The sequence below is a fragment of the Polypterus senegalus genome, chromosome 12 (assembly GCF_016835505.1).
Source record: "Polypterus senegalus isolate Bchr_013 chromosome 12, ASM1683550v1, whole genome shotgun sequence".
NCBI classification, from domain to species: domain Eukaryota; kingdom Metazoa; phylum Chordata; class Cladistia; order Polypteriformes; family Polypteridae; genus Polypterus; species Polypterus senegalus.
In genome coordinates, this window is record NC_053165.1 from 4622325 (window position 1) to 4642762 (window position 20438).

The following is a 20438-nucleotide window of genomic DNA, read 5'->3' on the forward strand; positions in this document are numbered from 1 at the left end:
ATTATACTGGCAGAGTGAGACACCTCTAGGTCTCTTTCACTAGTTACAATTTGCATGTTGAATGATATTTCAAGTTTACTTTGTGTGTCTTATATTTGTAAATCTGTGCAGCACCCTTGGGCCTGTCCACTAAGTCAGACTTAATTGCTATAGTCCTATTGCATTGTGTTGGCGCCCTGCCCAGGGTTTGTTTCCTGCCTTGCGCCCTGTGTTGGCTCGGATTGGCTCCAGCAGACCCCCGTGGCCCTGTAGTTAGGATATAACGGGTTGGATAATGGACGGATGGATGGATATTGCATTGCAGAGTTGTGGCGGCCTAATAGCTATTGCACCTAGATCACAGATTCATTGTCCTACATTGAGATGCCATACCAGGCTTTTTCTTTGTCTCCAAGGGTCTTCCTCACACCATTCTAATGTTAGCGTAATTTTCAGTAATAAATTGGCCCGAATATAATGTGCTTGTGTATGCCCATCGATGGAATGGCATGGTATTCAGCATTGTTTTCCAGCTTGTGCAGAGTCCTCCCCAGACAGACACTGACCCCCTTGAAGCCTTAAACTGGATTAAGTGGGTTTCAGAATGTGTGTGTGAACATTGCTTTGCTTTTCTTTCACTCACCAGCAATAGATTACTTTCTAGAAGCTTACTGGGTGGTCTCTTCTGGAGTCATGACCTCAGCAGTAAAAAATTATACACATCAAATTCATTTGTTTGTTGCTTTCATGGAATTGCTAAATATTTGCAGAATGGAAATGATATCTTCATTCATAGCGAGGCAGAATTTACCCAAAGCTTACATCTCCAAAAAGGGCAGGTTTAAGAGAGGAGGCCCAGCATCAAGCCTTTGGTAAATGAAAATCTTGAAACTTTGCTGATTGTCAGAAATAATGAGGTGGCTTTGCAGGTTCATAATGCTTGAACCTTGGTCGAGTTTCCAGCTGTGTTTTTTTTTGTTTTTTTTTACTGTATTCACTTAGCTTGTTCTCCCCGTGTTGTTTTTTCCTCCCACAGTCCAAAGACATTCATTCCAGTTGATTGGCAACTCAAATTAGGTGTTTGAGCGTATGAGTGAGTGAGTGTGTTCTGCTGTAATTGGTACAGGTTCCTGTGCTTGTGCACTGAAGTAGATGAATAAAGCGATAGAGAGATGTTAGGTTGGAAATTTCTGCTATGATTGGAACTTTTTCATTAATTTTTTCTGAGCTTCGCTTGACGTATACAAATGTTCTTGGGATTATTTCTTGGATATTTAGAGCGAGGCATGAAATCAAAGTATAACATCAGTGATCAAAGATAATAGATAAAACATAAATCAATGTGATTTTACAAAAATGTAAAATGAATCAAAATCATAAAATGTGGGGATGTGAGTAACTCCCATCTTATCACTTGAAAACTCAAGTAGAGGAGTGGAGCCAATGCCACGTAGGTCATGACAGCTTTGGCTGGCAGTATGTGGACATAACCCGCTTTTTCATGTGGCTTCCTGACTGTTATGATTGGCTAGCTTTAAAGAGTTATTGTGCCTTTGCCTCTAGAATATATTTTTGAGAATATGGAATTCATATTTTGCATATATTCATTTATTGCACATCATTTTAAGTAAGTCATAATACAGGGAGATTCACTCAAAAGAAGCCCCGAATATTTTGTAATAACTCTCGCTAGGAAGAAGCAATCTGAATAAAACAACATGCAATGTGCTCCTCAGTATATGGAGCTTCGAACAAGTCGGGATGCCCCTGCGTTGGAGCGATGAGGTAGGCACCGGACAGCCGTTGTGACGTTTAGCCTCTGTTTACAACATCTGGGTGCATAGCGCCCGTACTCCTTCACTCAGTCACTCAACTTCTCATCAGGATGGTGGAGTACAGTATTGAGCAGCGTGTCTTCATGGTGCAAACCTATTGGGTCACCAATTCATTTAAGAGATGTCAGAATCAACTGGATTATCGTGAGTTAACAGAAATTTACTTCCTGCAAGATGGAGCAACGTGTCACACATTGTCAAGGAGCATGGCAGAAATTGAGTCCTCCTTCAGCTGCAGGGTCATTTCAAAGGGGCTTTGGCCACCATGGTTACTGGAACTAACACCACCAGACTTCTTAGAACCTTCGGGGTCTGCTCAAAGGAAAAGTCTATCACAACAAACCTCGCACTGTAGGAGATTTGAAGGAAAACATCCAACATGAAATTGCGGCTAACCCAAGACGCTTGTTGATACGTTCAGGAGCATGGAGCGCAGTGTGGAAATGTGTCTGGCAGAAAAAGAAACCACTTCCAGCATCGCATGCAATGCAATCGATTACACATAAGTCAAGGTATAGAGCATATTTTTTTGGTTCGGAATGCTTCATCCTAACAGAAGTTACAACAGAATATTCGGGGCCTCTTTCGAGTGAATCTCCTGTTTTACTTAAATGTCATCTTTGACTTTAATGGGTGCCGCTATTTTGGAGATATTATGCTATCAGTTGCTACGGAGTCGCTAGGATTAAATGACCAAAATTGGTTGGCGCAAGACATCAGAAGCACAATGAAATAAAACTTGATGCTGAGCATTTCTGGGTTTGTGGCAAGTTCAATGTGCATTAGTAAACAAATTTGTGCTTTTGAACTTTGATTATGGTTTAGTGTACTGTTTTAGGTTAGAAGTAAGGTAGGACTGAGATTTGGTGTAGGAAGTTGGCTTCTTTTATCGATGACATCTCATCTTCTGGTCCCTTCATTAAAATGATCTCCAGTCCCTACTTACTGTGAGTAGAGCACTGACACTCCCACTGACCTTAAAGAATCCAAAGTGGCATAAGATACAAACGAAGCCCAAAGTGAGGAGAACGTTTGAATCTCTATTGCCAGGACTTGCATTAACTTATTAATGCTATGCTAGCAAAAAACTAGTAGAATGACCAGAAGATGAGGTGTAGCCAAAAAACAAAGCTAGAGATGTAACCTTGAGAGCCACAAGAATCATTTTGACAAAACCAGAGTGTAAAGTAAAAATCAAAAGTACAAAGCAAAAGATCAAAACCAAGAAGATATTGTAAAAAGGCCTGAGATGAGGAGGTTATGCTAGTTGCCAACCTGTTGCATCGTAATGTGATGGTCAAAACCTATGAGGAAATGCTCCCTAGAAAAAGGGAACTGTGTCCTAGCAATGGGTTTACAAAAAAAAAAAGGCAGCACCAAAAACCAGAACAAAATGGCACTGAATTAGACATTAATGTGTAAAGAATATAAAAAATAACACAGCCAATATGTGTTGAAAACACCAGATAAGATATGAAACTCTGGATGGAGCATTCACACTACACAGCTGTCTCCTTTGCTGAGTCAGAAACACAAATTCAGTTTATATCTTCAACAAACTGGTAATGGGTGGCAAACGCTCGCGACAGATGTTCACACCTGAAACACTTTCTGTTTGGCTTTTCTTCTAAGGCTTCAGATTGCTCCCAGCGTTTCAGAACATGCTGTTTTAATTGCATTCTTTTGTGTGCTCACTGCAGACCGCCTTCCCAACACAAATAAATTGATGCCTTGAGTTACTTTCAATAACCTTTGTCAGCTTACATCAATGAATTTATAGCAAAACTAAAAATGTCACATTAATTCAGTTTTACTTTGAGGACTATAGTGGGGCCCCTAGTGACCAAAGAGCTACACTGCATCTCACGTGATTGCTGGTTTACTCCCCTCCACTACTAGTACTCACAATTTAGGCATTCATCAGCCGTTACTATGTAGTGTGCCAATGGAAAGGTCCTCAATACGTGTGCTTCTTGTTTTTTGGAGTACTTTCTAGTGTGTAGACTCCGTGTTAAAAGTCACAAGGTGTCTGGTACAAGTGTTCTTAGGTTCAGTCCTGGCATCCTGCACCCAACCCAATCAGTGCAGGCTTTCATTCCATCCACTTTCACATATCAGTAAATCACTCTTATGCCTAACTGATCTTTTTCGTTTTTGCACTCAGAAAAGTGTGTGATGTTTACATTTAGAAGAATGTCAGAATTTTTTTCTGTAGCTTTAAATGCTTATATTTCTGTTGCTGTCTTTTGTTAATTCATCTATTTCTCTGCTGATCCTGACAAGTAGTGAGGAGCAGTGGGGAGACAGCTGAAAATGACAACAAATGTTAGAGTGGAAGCAACTACAGTGGCACGAAAAACAATGTGGACCCTTTGGAATGACCTCATTTTCTGCATTAAATGGTCCCAAAATGTATGTGAAGTTCATCTAAGTCATAAGTATAGACAAACATGATATGGTTCAGCTAATAACACCTAAACAATTATAACCTTTCATGTCTTTATCAAACACAGCCATCAAACATTTACAGAGTTCTGTGGAAAAGGTAAGTGAACAATTGGGTTTAACAGGTAGTTTGGCAGAAGTACCTCTAACAAGCAGTTCCAGTAGCTGAGAATTTGGCCTTCACAGAGTTCAGGAGCAACCATTCTTACTTACAAAACAGAGACATATTCTTAGAATGTCTGACGTGAATGGCTCTTTCAGGGTCATTCCACAGCATCTTTATTGAGTTATGGACTGGGCCACTCCAAGGCATATTTTCTTTTTCTGAAGCCATTCTGTGGATTTATTTCTATGTTAGGGTCATTGTCCTGCTGCATTGCCTGGCTTCTGCTAAGCTTAAGCTAGGTGAACAGCCACCCTTGCATTATCCTGCAGCATTTCTTAATAAACTTGGAAATTCATTTTCATTTCAGTGATTCCAAGCTCTTCAGACCTTAAGACAATATGTACTGCTGTGTGTTATTCTCGAACAATTCAAAGTTAGTTTCATCAGTCCACAAATCATTTCCCACTGTCTTAAGGTCATGGAAGACCACTTACCTGTCCCCGTGGCTACAAGTTCTGCCTAATTACGTGTACATTATAATGTTACAATTGCAAAAAATGGAAGTGGGAACATAGGAAAGTTTTGAATGTATTTCATGTTGCCTCAGTATTTTATTAATGGAGATTTGCCCACCGCAAATGCTTGTAGGCAGTCATTAAAGTAGTAGGTAAGGTGCTCCTTTAGTTATGCTCTCTGATTAATGTTATCAGGGATATTAATGTCCTCCCATAAATCCAGCCCAGACACACACATTATCTGCAGATGAAAATTCTAGAATAGCGTACACCTAATTGGGAACATACAATTTCTGAAATTACATTGTCAAGACGGGTAGACCAGAAAGTAAACTTCAATAATATAGGGTGAGCGTTTCAATACGTTACCACAGACGTGAATTGAATGAATACAGTTTCGTTCTTTCTTGTAATGTAGTTGGTGGCGCAGTTGGAGTCTCCTTTGAGATATGGGCATTAGGTCATTATTATGGGAGTGGTAAGGTACAACAGTGTCTAGTAGTGCTGCCTCACAGGTACATCATCTTTGGGTTGAGTCCCATGCCAGTTTATATCCTTCAGATATTTCAGTTTTCTGTCCATATTCCGATTCTAAATAGAGTGAGTGTTGGTGTATGTTTGAGTAGGTTCTGTGAAGTTACTGGTGCCCAGATTTTAGGAGGTAGTAATACCAGGATAATTATGAATATAAATGAGTGTCTTTTCACTGAGGCTAACAAGAGTATTTGTTTCTATGTGTATATCTCAATTTTATTTTTTGTGCATCATTGCATGCTGATTTTGTATTCTAATTAAGGTTTGTGTCTTATTTTAGCAATAAATATGGTAAACAGACATCCCAGCCAGGACTGTTTTTTAATTTTGTATTTGTTGCTGCTGGGATAGACCCCAGCTACCCTTGATTGTGTATTGGAATGAGAAAGTGGATGAATGTATTCTGTATTATTATTGTGGACGTGACCTTTAAAATCAAAAATGTACTCTTAATGTACTCTTAATCTATTCAAAATAGCTTATCCCACATAACTTTCTCCATTTTCCTATTTGGAACTGTTTTATGTTTTTATGTTCTTGTAAATTACCTGTTCTTTTGCCTGCTTTTTATTTTCTTACTTTTATTATTATTTTTTACTGTGTACAGTGTCCTTGAGTGTTTTGAAAGGCGCTTTCAAATAAAATGTATTATTATTATTATTATTATTATTAATGTGTATATTTTGGATAACACTGAGGATATGATCTCAAAAGGAAAAATTACTCAAACCAAGCCTTAATTAATCTTAAATGCAAAGGCCATGTCACATTACACATATTTTTCAGTTGTAGATTCATTGACATAATCTGAGAGGTGGAGGCAGTCATGGAGTCTGATATGCTCAGATATAACTAATCTGCATTTCACCATTTGATTTTGTCTTAAGCCATAAGGGTGGCCTAATTTCCTCCAGTTTGTATAAGGTGGCTACCTGGAGTAAGGAACTTGGGACTTTAGGACCTCACAAACAGTACAGTAGCTAATATGTCCGATGTCTCTTGTTTAATGTACCACAACGGAATTGAAAAAAGAAGGCCAGAAATTGGGACTGAACTCGCCACACCTGAAAATTCTTCACACGTCCCCCAGCTCAGTCAGGCAGACAGTATATTATTGGCTGTCAGAAAAGGGGAGTTCATGTGATATTGTGGGAGTGTGAAAGTGAAAAACAGTCACATAATTTGACATCTTCAGTGATTTCTAGTCATATAAATTGACATATTCAGGCATATTCATTTTCCTAAACGTGATGGATGGACAGTACAGTATAATGTGTACAGCATATAGTGATCTTCATTGGCAGTCACCTCAACTAAAACCTTTCCATTAGTACAAGGGGCCTCCCTTTGATGAATCTTCCCTTATCTCAGCCATTGTTGTCCTCCTTTCCAAAAGTGAAGTTGCTTACTGTGGACGGAAAAGTATACATTTAGAGGAAGTTTGAGTTCCGTCTATCTGCTTCTGGACATGTTTTAACTTCATTTCAGGGTTGTGGGGCCTAATAAAATCCTACTTCTTTTTTAATGATGCCCATTCAATGAAATAGATTTTCTTTTAATTATTTTCTGGATGTTTATATGCATTTGTGGTCACTGGCCAAGTCCAAAATTCCTGTGGTTTAGCTGCATTTGCTCCAAAATGCCTGCCAAAACCAATGAGCTGAAATCACTTCTAATTTTTTCAAAGTCGCAATGATGTCATCACATGGCTTATAAAGCTGATATTCCAAATATTGTTCTGCCCAGGTGTGTGGCAGTGCTTGTTTGGATGACATGTCCAACTTCCTCTAAACCTTGGAGATCAGATCTTGAGTGAGACCTCAGGAGGGCTGAGCAGTGAGCCTTCTGACAGTCCTGCTTTAGCCGCCCAGCTGGGTCCATATGGTATTAGATTAGATAGAAGTTGCTTCATGTTAGCATGGGGCTCGCTGCCAGATTCACCTGATGTGACCTGACTGTCTCTTTCTAGCAGTTCTTTTCTCTGAATAGGCACTGCCAAGACTGGGCGTTTGCTCTTAATAATGATTTTTTTTTTTGTTTTTTTTTTCTTCTAAAGGTATTTTTCCTTGCAGGGTGGCATAGTAATAATTATAATGTGAGAATTCCTACTTCACAGATGTGGGTGAGGGGTGCTATTTATATTAAAGGAGATCAAGCAGAGTGGGCCTGGGCATTTTTAAGTACCTTTATATATCTGATTATTTTTTGTTCTTTTCTTGTAATCAGGACACAATCATTCAATACAAAGAAGCAAAGAAAATCTCACAAATCATGTTTTTGAAGATCTGGACTATTTAAGAACAAATATCGCAGCAGCTGATGCTTTTAGCAAAAAGCGGGACAGCAATGAAACCAGTGAATCTGGGGCACGCCGGAGATCAAAGAGATTCTTATCCTACCCTCGCTTTGTTGAAGTCATGGTAGTGGCAGACAGTAAGATGGTGGAACGCCATGAAAATAACCTGCAGCACTATGTTTTAACCTTGATGTCTATTGTGAGTTCCCTTTCATATTTTTTTTTATTTAGTAATGTTGCCCTGCAATGCACTGGTACCTTGTCCAGGGCTGGTTTCCCTGAGGCTCCCCTGTGACCTTGAACTGGCTTAAGTGTATTTGAAAATGTGTGTATTTATAATGGCCTGAAGCTGTTGCCAAGAGTGTGCAGCCTTTTTCACGATAGCCCTCCAGTTCCTCCATTGTCAAGTACTTGCACCTGGTTTAGGTTAAGTAAAAACATGCTGCTCACACATCACTGTCCTTTTTCTTCCACGTATTTATCTCTTTTTTGAGAAATTTCCATTGTCTAATGCAAAGGAAAACCAAGCATTAAGATGGCTGAAACTGTAAACGTGTTGTAATAAAGTGTATCCATAGGATATCATGCAACCGATTGAAGTTATGCTCATCATCCCACGAGGCTTGTGAAAACTTTTTAAACATTCACCAAACAGGTAAATACACTGGAACAAACAGCAAATCAATTCAATTTGAAACACATGAAATGGAGGCCGACCACATTATAAGTGATTCTGTTGGTATAGAGAGTCATGTTCTATCGGATTCACAGTGTATCTGAAATGCATTTCCAGAATATCTCTAAAAGAACTTTCTGTGCAATTCAAGGCATCTCTAATGCAAATCAAGTTTTTTAAAATTACAGGAAGTATGGAAAGCTGAATTAACATTTAGAGACATCTAAAGCTGAAATTCTGATATATTTACTTTTTAAGATATATGAAGCCTGTTTCCAGATGTCTCAAAATATGTTCTTTTACATTTTATGATATCCACAATACAGTCTGATATGCCCCAATTGCATTAAAAAAAAATCTCAAATACCCCTTCAGATATGTCAGATTGACCACGTATGCCTTTTAAGATATAACTGAAATTCACTTTGAGTCCTACAATACATTTCAAGATATCTTAAAATAGGCGAGAGGTCCTATTTAGAACATAGGCAATTCTACAGGAAGTTATTTTGAGGTATCTCAACATGAACGACATATCATCTCAAAGTATCTTGAAATCTGTTTGAATTATCTTAAAATGCTTTCATGATCCCTAACCCTAACCCTGTATTTTCACATTTCTGCAATTCATTTTAAGATATCTTAAACGTATTTCTGAATATCTTAAAATGTATTTTGAGATATCCCTAAATGTTAATTTGCCTTGTTGCCATACAAGACGTCCTATTGAAATCATAAGAAATTATTTTGAGATATGTGGAAGTGCATTTTGGATCTGTCAAATGACACACAGAGTTACTTTAAGATATCTGAAAATGCATGAGAAATTGTTCCTTGAGATTTTGAAATTTATTTGAGAAACCTTTTAAGTTGATTTCAGATATCTTAAAGTGACCAAGATGGCATTTTAAAACGTCTTGAAATATATCTGAGATATCCAAGTACGCATTTAAAATGTTTTGAAATAAACATATTATCAGATATCATTAGTTCATTTTCAGAAGTCTTCAAATACATTTTGAATTACTTCTAAATGTTAGCTTGGCTTGCCATACAGGAGTGTTACCATCACTGCATTGTAAGAGGCACTCATGCTTGAAGGCTTTTAAGGCGTTGCTGCCCGCTTCTTGTTCTAATTGCAGTTGACATTGGTTTGTCTTTTGTTGAGTACTGTCACACTATCCTCTAGCTGAGCAGTCTTTAAAACATAATGGTATTAATCCTTTCATAATCCTCTCCCCTAATCAAATATTACTTTTACACAGTATACTGATTATTGTTAAGTTTTCTTTTCAAATTCCTTTCAGTGTAATCCTCAACATGCATTCACCAAAAACCCCAAAACAGGAGCTGAGGTATCTGCACAAAGTTCAGATCTGCACATCCTCAGTTATGTTGTTGACTGACCACCCTGTGTGTCTCTTCCAGTCTTTCAGTTATTTTTCTCTTTTTGCATTTTATCATTCTTTACACTCAAAAAACTAAAAGCACATTTCAGGTTTTTCTATCTGTATCAATTTTTTTGTCAATACTGTGCATACTTATAGTTGCTTGTGGCCAATTGTGAATCCTGAAACGACAGACGTCAGAAAACAAATGATAGCCAAGAGTGGTGTCACAATATTTACACCAACACTCAGTACATAAACATCTGAAATAACATGGAAGGAAAAGGCAATATTTTTCTTGTTATTGTTTTTGAGTTTTCTTTTGAGTTTTTTCCAGGTAAGTAAATCTGAAGATGTCTGACTGAAATCAGATCCATTTTTTGGCCATTTGAACAGCTGAGGCAAGTGGGGATCTCTGTTAGATATGTCGATAAACTGGAAATAAGTTACGTAATGCTGACAATGTGAACATATCTACTGTTTTAGGGATTTAAATTATCACAAGCAGTTCTTCTTGTTGCAGTTCTTCTACTTGTTTGCAGATTCAGACGAGCAGCGATGCTTACGGCCAATCTTCTGGTCCTCACACTGTTGCCAGGGCTCTGCATCCTCCTCTTCCTCCTTGAACATCCTAGCCTCAGATACTGAAATAATTAGCTTTCATACTAGATTTGAACCTAATTTCCATTCATTTGTTGTCTGTCATCCAACGGTACTTCACACCCCCACGATCTTTTACATGAAGCATTCCTTTCTTTTGGGCTGTGACACTGTAATGTAATTCTTACTGTTGTATTGGCCAACAAGTGAAATAATTTAAACAAACAGTCACATTTCATAGTACAAATGCCTTATGAAAATACAATTAAGAGTGAATTGGAGTATCTTGGGATGAGTCATAAAGATTAGGATCATTTGCGCCTGGACCTGGAGAACATGAATAATATTTTTTTTTGTTTTTCAGGTAGCATCTATTTATCGTGATCCAAGTATTGGAAACCTTATTCATATTGTAATTGTAAAGTTAGTGATCCTTAAAAGTGAGCAGGTGTGTGTTCTTTTTTTCTTACCATTTCGATAATTCAAAAGCTATTAAAGTAAGGTGTATATTACCAAATATTTTGTTTTCACCAGGATGGTCCTGCTATATCCTTTAATGCTCAGACCACCTTAAAAAACTTCTGTATCTGGCAGCAGACTCAGAATCACCCCGATGACAGCCATCATTCTCATCATGACACTGCTGTACTCATCACAAGGTGTGTCTTTTAAATCCAGTCATGTCTTACTCATCAAAAGGTGGTGATTTAAATGGTCTTTGATTTATAAACAGTAGAAATATTTAAGAATACAGTTGAGAGGAATAAGAATGACAGATTACAAGGAAAGAAAGGGAACCGTCTGTGATCAGTATGTAGAGATGAATATGTAATTATCCTATATAGAAAAGAGTTGATCAACATTATGAGATCTTGGGAGAGTCAGGAACAGTTATTGATTCAAATTTGAGAGTATCAAGTCAGTATCCACTTTATTTGACCCCCCTCTCTAGTACCTAGCAGGGACCCCTTTTTGCCTCCAGAACTGAATTATTCTTATATTATTGATTCATCTAGGTGCTGCAGGCATTCTCTAAGGATTGTGGTCTCTGTTGGCTTAACAGAATCAGGTTATTCCAAGAGCCTGAACAGTTGCCAGATCTCAGTCCAATAGACTGTCTTTGGGATGAGGTGGAATGGATGCTTTGCACATAAATCTCCATGTGTCGTCTCACTAGCACCACATAACTTCTTAGCATATAATCCCTTGATTTTTAATGAACTGTGTTTCCTTTATAATCTGACATTTTATACACCTTTGTAATTACTTCTGCACATTGCCTAAACAACAAGAGTTGAAGGAGAAGACAACAAGAATGTTTCATCAACATAAAAGACCTAATTTCTTTTCAGAGGCTGTCTCCTTGCATTTATAATTAATGTTCCTTTTGCCTGGATATAGTACCATACACTTTTTGTACTTTCTCGTATATGCGAAGTATAGGGGAAAGTATTGTAATTGTCTGAAAATTCGACCTTAATATTTTGGTGAATCTCAATGTTTTAGACCTCCCAGGGTCGGATTTACTTTCTCTTAGAGAAATTATTGTAATCGTCCAAATTCCATTTCGAGATTTTGGTGAATCTCAACGTTTTAGACATCCCTGAGTCTGAAAATACAATTTTTGGAATTGTGTTTCTGTGTTGGGTGTGGGTGTGGGTGTGGGTGTGTGTGTGTGTGTGTGGGTATGTGTATGTAAACACGATAACTTGAGTTAGGTTGACCAAATTTTGCATGCAAGTATTAAGTACAAAACGTAGATTATCTATCAACTTTTCAACTATTTCTGCTAACTGGAAGTGGTACTTTTTTATTAATGCAGCTGCAGAGTCCGGTTTATTCAACCTTACTTTTATTATAATTGTACAATATATTATTAATTTGATTTGATTTGTTGTTGATGGTTCTTTAATCTATATAATATAAAATATAATTATTGTCTTGCGGTTTACTCCTCAAATTTCAATCGCTATATCTGAGTATACAAGAAAGTCGAGGGGAGACCAGTCCCGGTTTTTTTATATTAAACACCTCCTGTTAGCCCAGGTTTGAAGATTGTTATGGTCTTTTCAAATTGTTTTACTGCCTCCTCAGCATCTGCAGTCCCTCCGATTTTAGTGCCATCAGCGAATTGCACAATTTTACTGTCTATATCAATAATTATTGTATATGTTGACCTTGATTCTAATTTCAGCTGTCTGTCTATTGGCAACTCACTTTGTGGGCTGGTGATCATGTGTTAACAACAACCTTGTGTTATGTCTTGAACTTTGCATTTTTCTTTCCTGATAGCATTTATGAAGAAAGCCATTATTTTGTATTAAATTAGCAGAATAGTTGGTCAGTCTTAGTAACATCTATGCCATTACCATGCCATTTAGCTGATTGTGTGACAATGCCTGACTGTCTGTCTTTGTTTTGGTTTTGCAGACAAGACATTTGCAGAGCACGAGACAAATGTGACACATTGGGTGAGCTAAATTATTTTGTGTGTAGGAGGTTTTGTTTCGTTGTCTTTTTAAAATTGTGAGCGAGACAGCAGCAAACCTCTTAATATGGAGTCCAGTATTTTAAAGTTTAAGGCTTTGCTGCTGAATGTCGGGCATTCTCCTGAAATCTTTTTCTTCACTGGTAGGTTTGGCAGAGTTGGGCACAGTGTGTGATCCGTACCGAAGCTGCTCCATCAGCGAGGACAATGGCCTAAGTACAGCTTTTACTATCGCCCATGAGCTTGGCCACGTGTAAGTGTTACCAAGTTGAAACCAAATGTGTTGTGCCTTGTAAACGTTGGATACCTAACTAGACCACACCAGGGCCATGCAGAGCCCATTTTTAAAGGACAACCATAACACAGTGTACAGTAAATTACCACACATATATACTGTATGTAGTCACAGCTTTGTTTTAGGATGCCTTGGATTATACATTTTAGAATTTCCAGTCTTCAGGGCCTTGGCCTTAATGACAGTTAGATACGTCACACCAAAAACTACTCTTTGCATTTTGTGCTGAATATGAAGCACAAATATGAACAAAGTATGCAATGTAAGTATCTCTGTAGAAAAAAACGTATTGGAGGGCTTTTGCTCAAAGTCAGTTGACTTCTTTTGTTTAACAATGGTATTGACAGTGCCAAATATAGTTTGGATTAGGGGATTCATTTTGTAGTTATCATGTGCATAGATTCTCAACTTGACATATAAACACTGAAAGTCAGACATCTCTTTAAGAGTGGTCTGCATACAGAGTTGCCTAATACATGTACAGTAAATCCACTGAAAACTTGAAGTCAACATTTGACCTCATCATAATAATATATATGTTGACTTGGTTATGTAAGAAAAAGTAAAAGTTAGCAAACACACCAAGGAAGACTAATAAGTTAAGTTGTCCCTCCAGGCTAACTAGAACAACCCTTCTTAACTGTATCTTACTCTCACTCTCTCTGTACCCCCAGCCAGTGAACCCTTCTCCTGTGCCAATCTCCTGATTCACTTTGGGGTCAGGGACAGCACTACATTTGATGTAGGGAGAATACCTTTCTCTTAGTGACTCTTCATGCCCTAGCACAGTGCTCTGTCAGGTACATATGGACCTTAGATTTAGACAAGAAATGCATTTCCACTTCTTCCACCTGGAGACTGCATCAATTCTGTCTTTAAAGCCTATGGTTTTTAACTGGCATCCTGCCATTTCCATACTTTAATTGGGTAAAACCTGACCTTACCTCACATGATATGCTATTTGCCAGGAAAATTCTCTGATGTCCAGTAAACAGAGCCATGTCTTCATGTCAGAGCACCTTTTAATGCCATCTACTCTCCATAACCCTGAACAGGATAAGTGGGTTGGAAAATGGATGGATGGATAAATAAGGCCAAACAACTATTCTGGTGCATTAGTGTTTTGATTCCATACAGGAAGGGCCACAGTAGTGTTTCATCAGGGTGACAACAGTGTGTTTTAGTACCATCTACGCTGTCCTTCAAAAGTATTTCCCTACTCTGCTACAGTAATGGAAGATCAACTACGCCACATCAACACCAAGCTTTCAGGGCACTACCATTGTGTTTTCTAGAGACAGTCCCACATTTGTGTGTGATACAAAGTGGCTTCAGTGCAGACTTGAGGAATGTTTGTTTTTGTCTTTTGAATCTGCCTTCAGATTTAACATGCCTCATGATGACAGCAACAAATGTACAGAGGAAGGGGTGAAGAACCAGCAGCACGTCATGGCACCCACGCTGAACTACTACACCAACCCATGGATGTGGTCCAAATGCAGCAGGAAATATATTACAGAATTCCTTGAGTATGTTAACATTAAGTTTAATTTATATCATCAGTGACTGTGAACATTTAGCTTAGGTGTTTAAGTTCTCCTTGGCACACTAGCATGTTGTAAATTTGCTTACAGTTTTTCTTTGCCAGCCTCTATGTAGAATGTTGGAAAGTCTTCCCCATTTTTCACACAGAATGGCTTCCATTGGATTGCTTTTAGCAACCTAACACAAACAATCTCTGTCTTAAATTGAGCCTTTCAGTAGCAAATATCATCCCTAGGCACTTTACAAGTGCTGATACATTATATAAATGTTTACATGTATTTTTTACGAATTTAGCACGGACCAACTGAGTGATTTGCTCAGGGTTGGGGTCAGTCAGTCAGTCAGAGGTGAGTACCAAACTCTTTTGTCACAACGCCACACTACCTACCTAAAGATGTAGCGTTGCTACTTTCTATACTCTCTTGGGCATTGAGTTTCGAAATGAATTATACTAGGCTGAGCTCAAGTTCAGAGTCTATAAAGATGTGTGAGGGAATGGATGATAAAGCAGGTGCCCATCAGTTGAATAAAAATACCCCCTTCACTCTTGAGGTTAAACTAGTGGACTGGAAAGTGCCCAGATATACTGAATCAGGTGGCCACAGTATCTGCTGCTCCGGCCTTATTAGACTGACATGATGCCTTCTTTTATAGGGTTAAAAATGGACAAGTTCACTGAAAGTCTGTTTGCAACAATCTTGGAGTTCTGATTCCTTTTTTAATTGTTATCAGTACAGGATATGGAGAATGCCTGCTTGATGAACCCTTGTCCAGACCATTTTCCCTCCTGCAGCAACTTCCAGGACAAATATACAGTGTAAACAAACAATGTGAATTCATTTTTGGGCCAGGGACACAGCTGTGCCCATATATGGTAAGGAAAGCTTCACATTCATCTTGGTTACATGAAGAGTATTCAGGAAAAACAGGCTTTAAGTATTTATAAATGTGCAGTCGCGTCTTTTTCAGATTTTTAGTGTTAAATGTTTAGTTGGTGTTGGTTTGAGCAGAGACAATCCTGCTTACTTCACCTGAACAATTTCTTTCAGAGTAATAGGTATAGGGTTCTGACAATTAACCACAGGAAATGATCCAAGGAATGAGGTTTGTATGTGTTCCACTTAATGGGCTTTACGTTTATTCTATAGTAACATGTATTGTATATATTTCAGAAGAAGGATGAAAACAATCCCTGGGTTCTTACAAAGTCTGTACTTTTCTTTTCACTTTGCCCTTTTTATCAAGACACTCACCCTAACACTTTCAGTCCTGCCTTCTGCTAGTCTTCTGTTAAACTTTCCCTCCACCTCTGAAGTTGGTTAATTTGCTGCTGGGACAGTGTCTTAATTTCCACATGCAGTGCAATATTTACAAATTATTATGGACTTGTTACAGCCTTAATACTTCATCTTCAAAGTAACATCTGCATACAGAGTGTATAAAATAGTATCCCTGAGACTGGTGTTCCATTCAAGTTTGATTCCTGTCTTCTTGTCAATGTCGCTATGATTGTGAAATGGACAACCATATAACATGCGTTTGGAGCTGTCCTGCCACTGTAGTAATAGCTAAGGTTTATGTTCTCCTTTAATCTCTTCTGCTGTTTGTATCCAGGCAGTTGGAGATTTCTAAGAAGCAACCTTATTTTGCCATAAATTGCACCCTTTCAAATCAGAGAGGTGAAAAGACCATCTATCTGTGTATATTGGTATACGAGAGGATAACGCTTAGCTGATAGTGTACAAACTAAACTAGATCTAAATATGACACATGTGAAAATGTAAATATATATGTATATACACACTAGCTGTCCTACTCATCAAACAAAGATAGCTTAAAATGTTTGTTATCTACTTAAAATTTAGCATTATCATTTGCAATGCACCATCTATTGGAATGTACTTTGTAATGCATGTAGCACTAAAATGCATTGCATTTGTCATTCCAACAGATGCTGTAAACACAAACAGATGCAGAGACACGTTTCCTTTCATTATGGTTGATATATATACAGTATATATGTATATATATATATATATATGTATATATATATATATGTGTGTTTTTATATCTATTTGAGATGCTGCATCTGTTGGAATGTTAAATGCAATGAATTTCTTATATATATATATATATATATATAGTATGTGTATATATATATATACTGTAAAATATGTATACTGTATATAGATATATATACTGTACATATATATAATATATATAGATATACACTGTACACACACATATATACTGTATAATTACACGTCACATTTTTATATTAGATTATTACAATATCTATAATCTTGATCCTACAAATGTATGCTGTTCATGTGAACCTAATTATATTTTTCTCTTTATACCCTTGTAATGTGCAAACAGGCTCTAGTAAAATATATGCCTGTTAAATAAGTATAAGAGTAAAATGATTGTGTTGCTAGGTGCTTGTCTGTGTTTTAGCCTTCAAAGGAAATTCTCCCTAAAATCATTTTGTGACAAATTGGTAATCATCTTCAATACCACATTTTTTCTTACCCTTATTCTGTTTTTTTAGACCGTTAGTATTGCCAGGGTCTAAATTCTGACCCGAATCTGTTCTTAGGCTGAGCCTTTGTTGGTGGCAGAAGGTAGCCTGTTGTCTTGATTCCTGGTGTTGGGCTTTTTCATTATGCCGTTGTGTGAACTCCAGCCCAAAGTGTTTCACCAGTTTTTCCGCTGTCAGAACTTAGGTTAACTGAGTCATTCAAGGTCAGGGTATTAGTCAGGTTTGGAATTGATTTTTTTAGCTTGTAGTTTATAGTCGGTGGACCACCATATCCATCCAACGTTTTTCTTCCTGATATATAGTGCTAATAGCGTCACATAAAAATCTAAGAAATAGCATTTCTCTGTTAGTGTATCTTGTTTAATGGTGTGGTGAAACTCAACATATGTTTTTGGAACACTCCTCCGTATGCAGCTCTTCTCCAAGCAAACACATGCTGTGTGAGAGGAGATCCATCTGAACTGTTAAATATCATGTAGGCGATAATGGACAAAGTACCACATAATTTTTACATTCTGAAAGCCACTGCACGCACACTGTCCTTTCAAGCTAAAGCAAGATTTCTTTCATTGAGCATCTTTAGAAATAAGCACCACATCTTTAATAATTTCCTATTAATGCAATAAAGTACTATAATACCAGAGTGAGTGAATGGTGTGATACAAAATAAATTGAAGTAAATGATATATACATTTTGCTAAATTCCCTTTGCACTACATAAAAAATGACTGGATATGTAAAGCTATTGTTTTTGTTTTGTTTTTCAGATGCAATGCAAACGTCTTTGGTGCACCAGTCCTGAAGGAGCTCAGAAGGGATGCCGCACACAACATATGCCTTGGGCAGATGGGACCGAGTGTGAGCCTGGCAAAGTAAGATGCCGTAAAAGACATTTATGTCAGTTCTAACCGCATTATTTTTTTTTTATCCCCAATAACACTCCCCTTTAATTCGCAAAAAATATACCCGGCTTTCCGTCCATGTCATAACTTACATGTGTATGGTATATGCTGTTAAGACAGTCTAATCAAATACAACCCTTTGCTTCAATCTGTAAGGAGTGTGAGCATGACCTGGTGGAAAGGCGTGTCAGAGAGCTCTGATTCAATGTCTTCTGCCTAGTAGCAGGATTACCTGGCAGCACTAGCACCTAATGAAGCTTTCTTTTGTGTCCTCTATGAAGCATTGCCATCATGGTGTATGCATTGTCAAAGACCAGGAGCCTGTGATCATAGATGGGGCATGGGGTGTGTGGAGCCCATTTGGGACTTGCTCCAGGACTTGTGGCGGAGGCATCAAGATTGCTGTGCGCGAATGCAATCGGCCAATGTAAGTGACCTGTTGTTACCACTTTATGCATGGCTGAATTTCTAAGTATTTAGTAATGATAATGTGTTTTATGTTGAAAAAATCAATGTTAACTTTTGTTGCTCATATACTTATATTTATATAATTAGATGTGGTCATCTCTATGTCTGTATGTAGATTAATCCATTTTGTTGTTTAAACCCCAAAATTTACCTAGGAAATGGATATTCTGAACAATAGTCTCAATAGTCAATCCTCTTTGATCAGTCAATAACTGATAACTGTTTCATAGAGACAGCCTATTGAATAACACTGAGCATAATTCAAGGGTAAATGTTCCAGAAATCTTTTGTCTATGTATTATACCCTTTAAGAGTTTGTTTTACTGTTACATTACTGGGAAGTGTTTTAGACATTTGGGCCAGTCAGTACTTGGATGTGAGACCATCTAAGAAAAGCTTGGGTTGTTGCTGGAAGAGGTGTTGGTAAGGACATCGGGGTTGCTTACCCTGTGGTCTGTACACCATGTTGATCCTAATGCCCCAGTGCAGTGATAGGAACACTGCGCTGTAAAAATGGCACCATCTCTGTGATAATTGAAGATCCCTGGACATCTTTTAAACAAGTAGGGTTTATCCCAATCTCCTGAGTTAATTGCCTATCATGGCCTATTCATTCTGGCCCCCTAATCATGTCCTGTCTCTAACTAACTATCTGTCTCTCTCACCCTTTCACTACCTAATAGCTAATGTGTGGTAAGTGTATTGATGTAAGAATGGCTGCCGTCACATTATCCAGGTGGGTGCCATACATTGAAATGACTCCCCTTTGTCTATGGAAAGCACTTTAAGTAGTGACAAAAGCACAGTATAAATGTAATTAAGTAGTATTATTAATAATTATTATAATTATAGTCTCTCGCCCCAGTTAAGATACTGGTTAACTCAGTTATTGAACACAACATGGAGTGTACAAGCTGAACATTCTACTGAGGCCCTCTTGGGCTGGGGTGGGTGATTTAGTGCCCACGATGCTTTATGTGAGTGCCTGTGACTGAATGGCAGCAGGTAACGTTTTAGGCAGGTTCTCCGCAGAATGTCTGGCTGAAATATTTTGGTTGTAGTCGGTGTCTGTTCTGCTTCCAGATGTAAAATGAATAGTGTGTTGAGGAAGGCTGCTTGGCTAGAATTACATTTTTTTTTTTTTAATTATTATTGATTTCTAAAGTTTGTCCTGTTTCACTAATACATGGGGAGGGGCAGCTAGTCTTTAATAAAAATGCAGCCCCTGGTAAATTAAAAGAAATTAGTGTCAACTGGAACATACAAGATTATGGGCAGGATTTTCTTTCTATGGATAACCAAGAAGTTCTGGCCTAATGGACTCTTTCCCAGTGTTTTAGTGTATGTATATTTGTAGCCCAGTAATAGAAATGTCAAATCACCTTCTGCTTTAGATCTCCATACTGTCAGATTTTTTTGATTTGTGACTGTTTTGAATTCCAGACGAATTAGGTTACCATTGAATCTAAATACTAAAAGAAGGATTTGTTAATACATACTGTATAGGTATTCTCTGAGAAAGAGAGAAACTTTGGGTGGATATTCATTTTGACAATATTAATTCTCCCATGTAAGATACAGATTAACATCTATTAACATCTTGTTTAATGTTTTTCATCATATTATTAAATTGTTTGCGTAAAGAAATTGTTCTCCTGTTTGCAGTAATATTGTTCTGATACAATCAGCTGTGACTGGCATGCAAGAGAATCCATTATTGAAAAACACCCTCAATCAGTTATACTGTATATTCAAATGCAAATTTTAAGTCATTGAATAACCAATAAGATTATTTAGTATAAACTGTTAACATGAGTTCATTGA

At 37.7% G+C, this 20438-nt stretch overlaps 1 protein-coding gene across 4 annotated transcripts in view; it reads left to right on the forward strand.

Annotated features, from left to right (window-relative positions):
- adamts9 (ADAM metallopeptidase with thrombospondin type 1 motif, 9) overlaps positions 1-20438 on the forward strand; it is a 235057-nt gene that overhangs the window by 115061 nt on the left and 99558 nt on the right. For all 4 annotated transcript variants that reach the window (XM_039772882.1, XM_039772884.1, XM_039772881.1 and 1 more), the window contains 9 exons: positions 7641-7909; positions 10739-10822; positions 10909-11033; positions 12805-12845; positions 13010-13115; positions 14540-14686; positions 15435-15576; positions 18012-18116; positions 18428-18573. In XM_039772882.1, the coding sequence (XP_039628816.1) occupies positions 7641-7909; positions 10739-10822; positions 10909-11033; positions 12805-12845; positions 13010-13115; positions 14540-14686; positions 15435-15576; positions 18012-18116; positions 18428-18573 (1165 nt within the window). The remainder of the gene's footprint in view (positions 1-7640; positions 7910-10738; positions 10823-10908; positions 11034-12804; positions 12846-13009; positions 13116-14539; positions 14687-15434; positions 15577-18011; positions 18117-18427; positions 18574-20438) is intronic.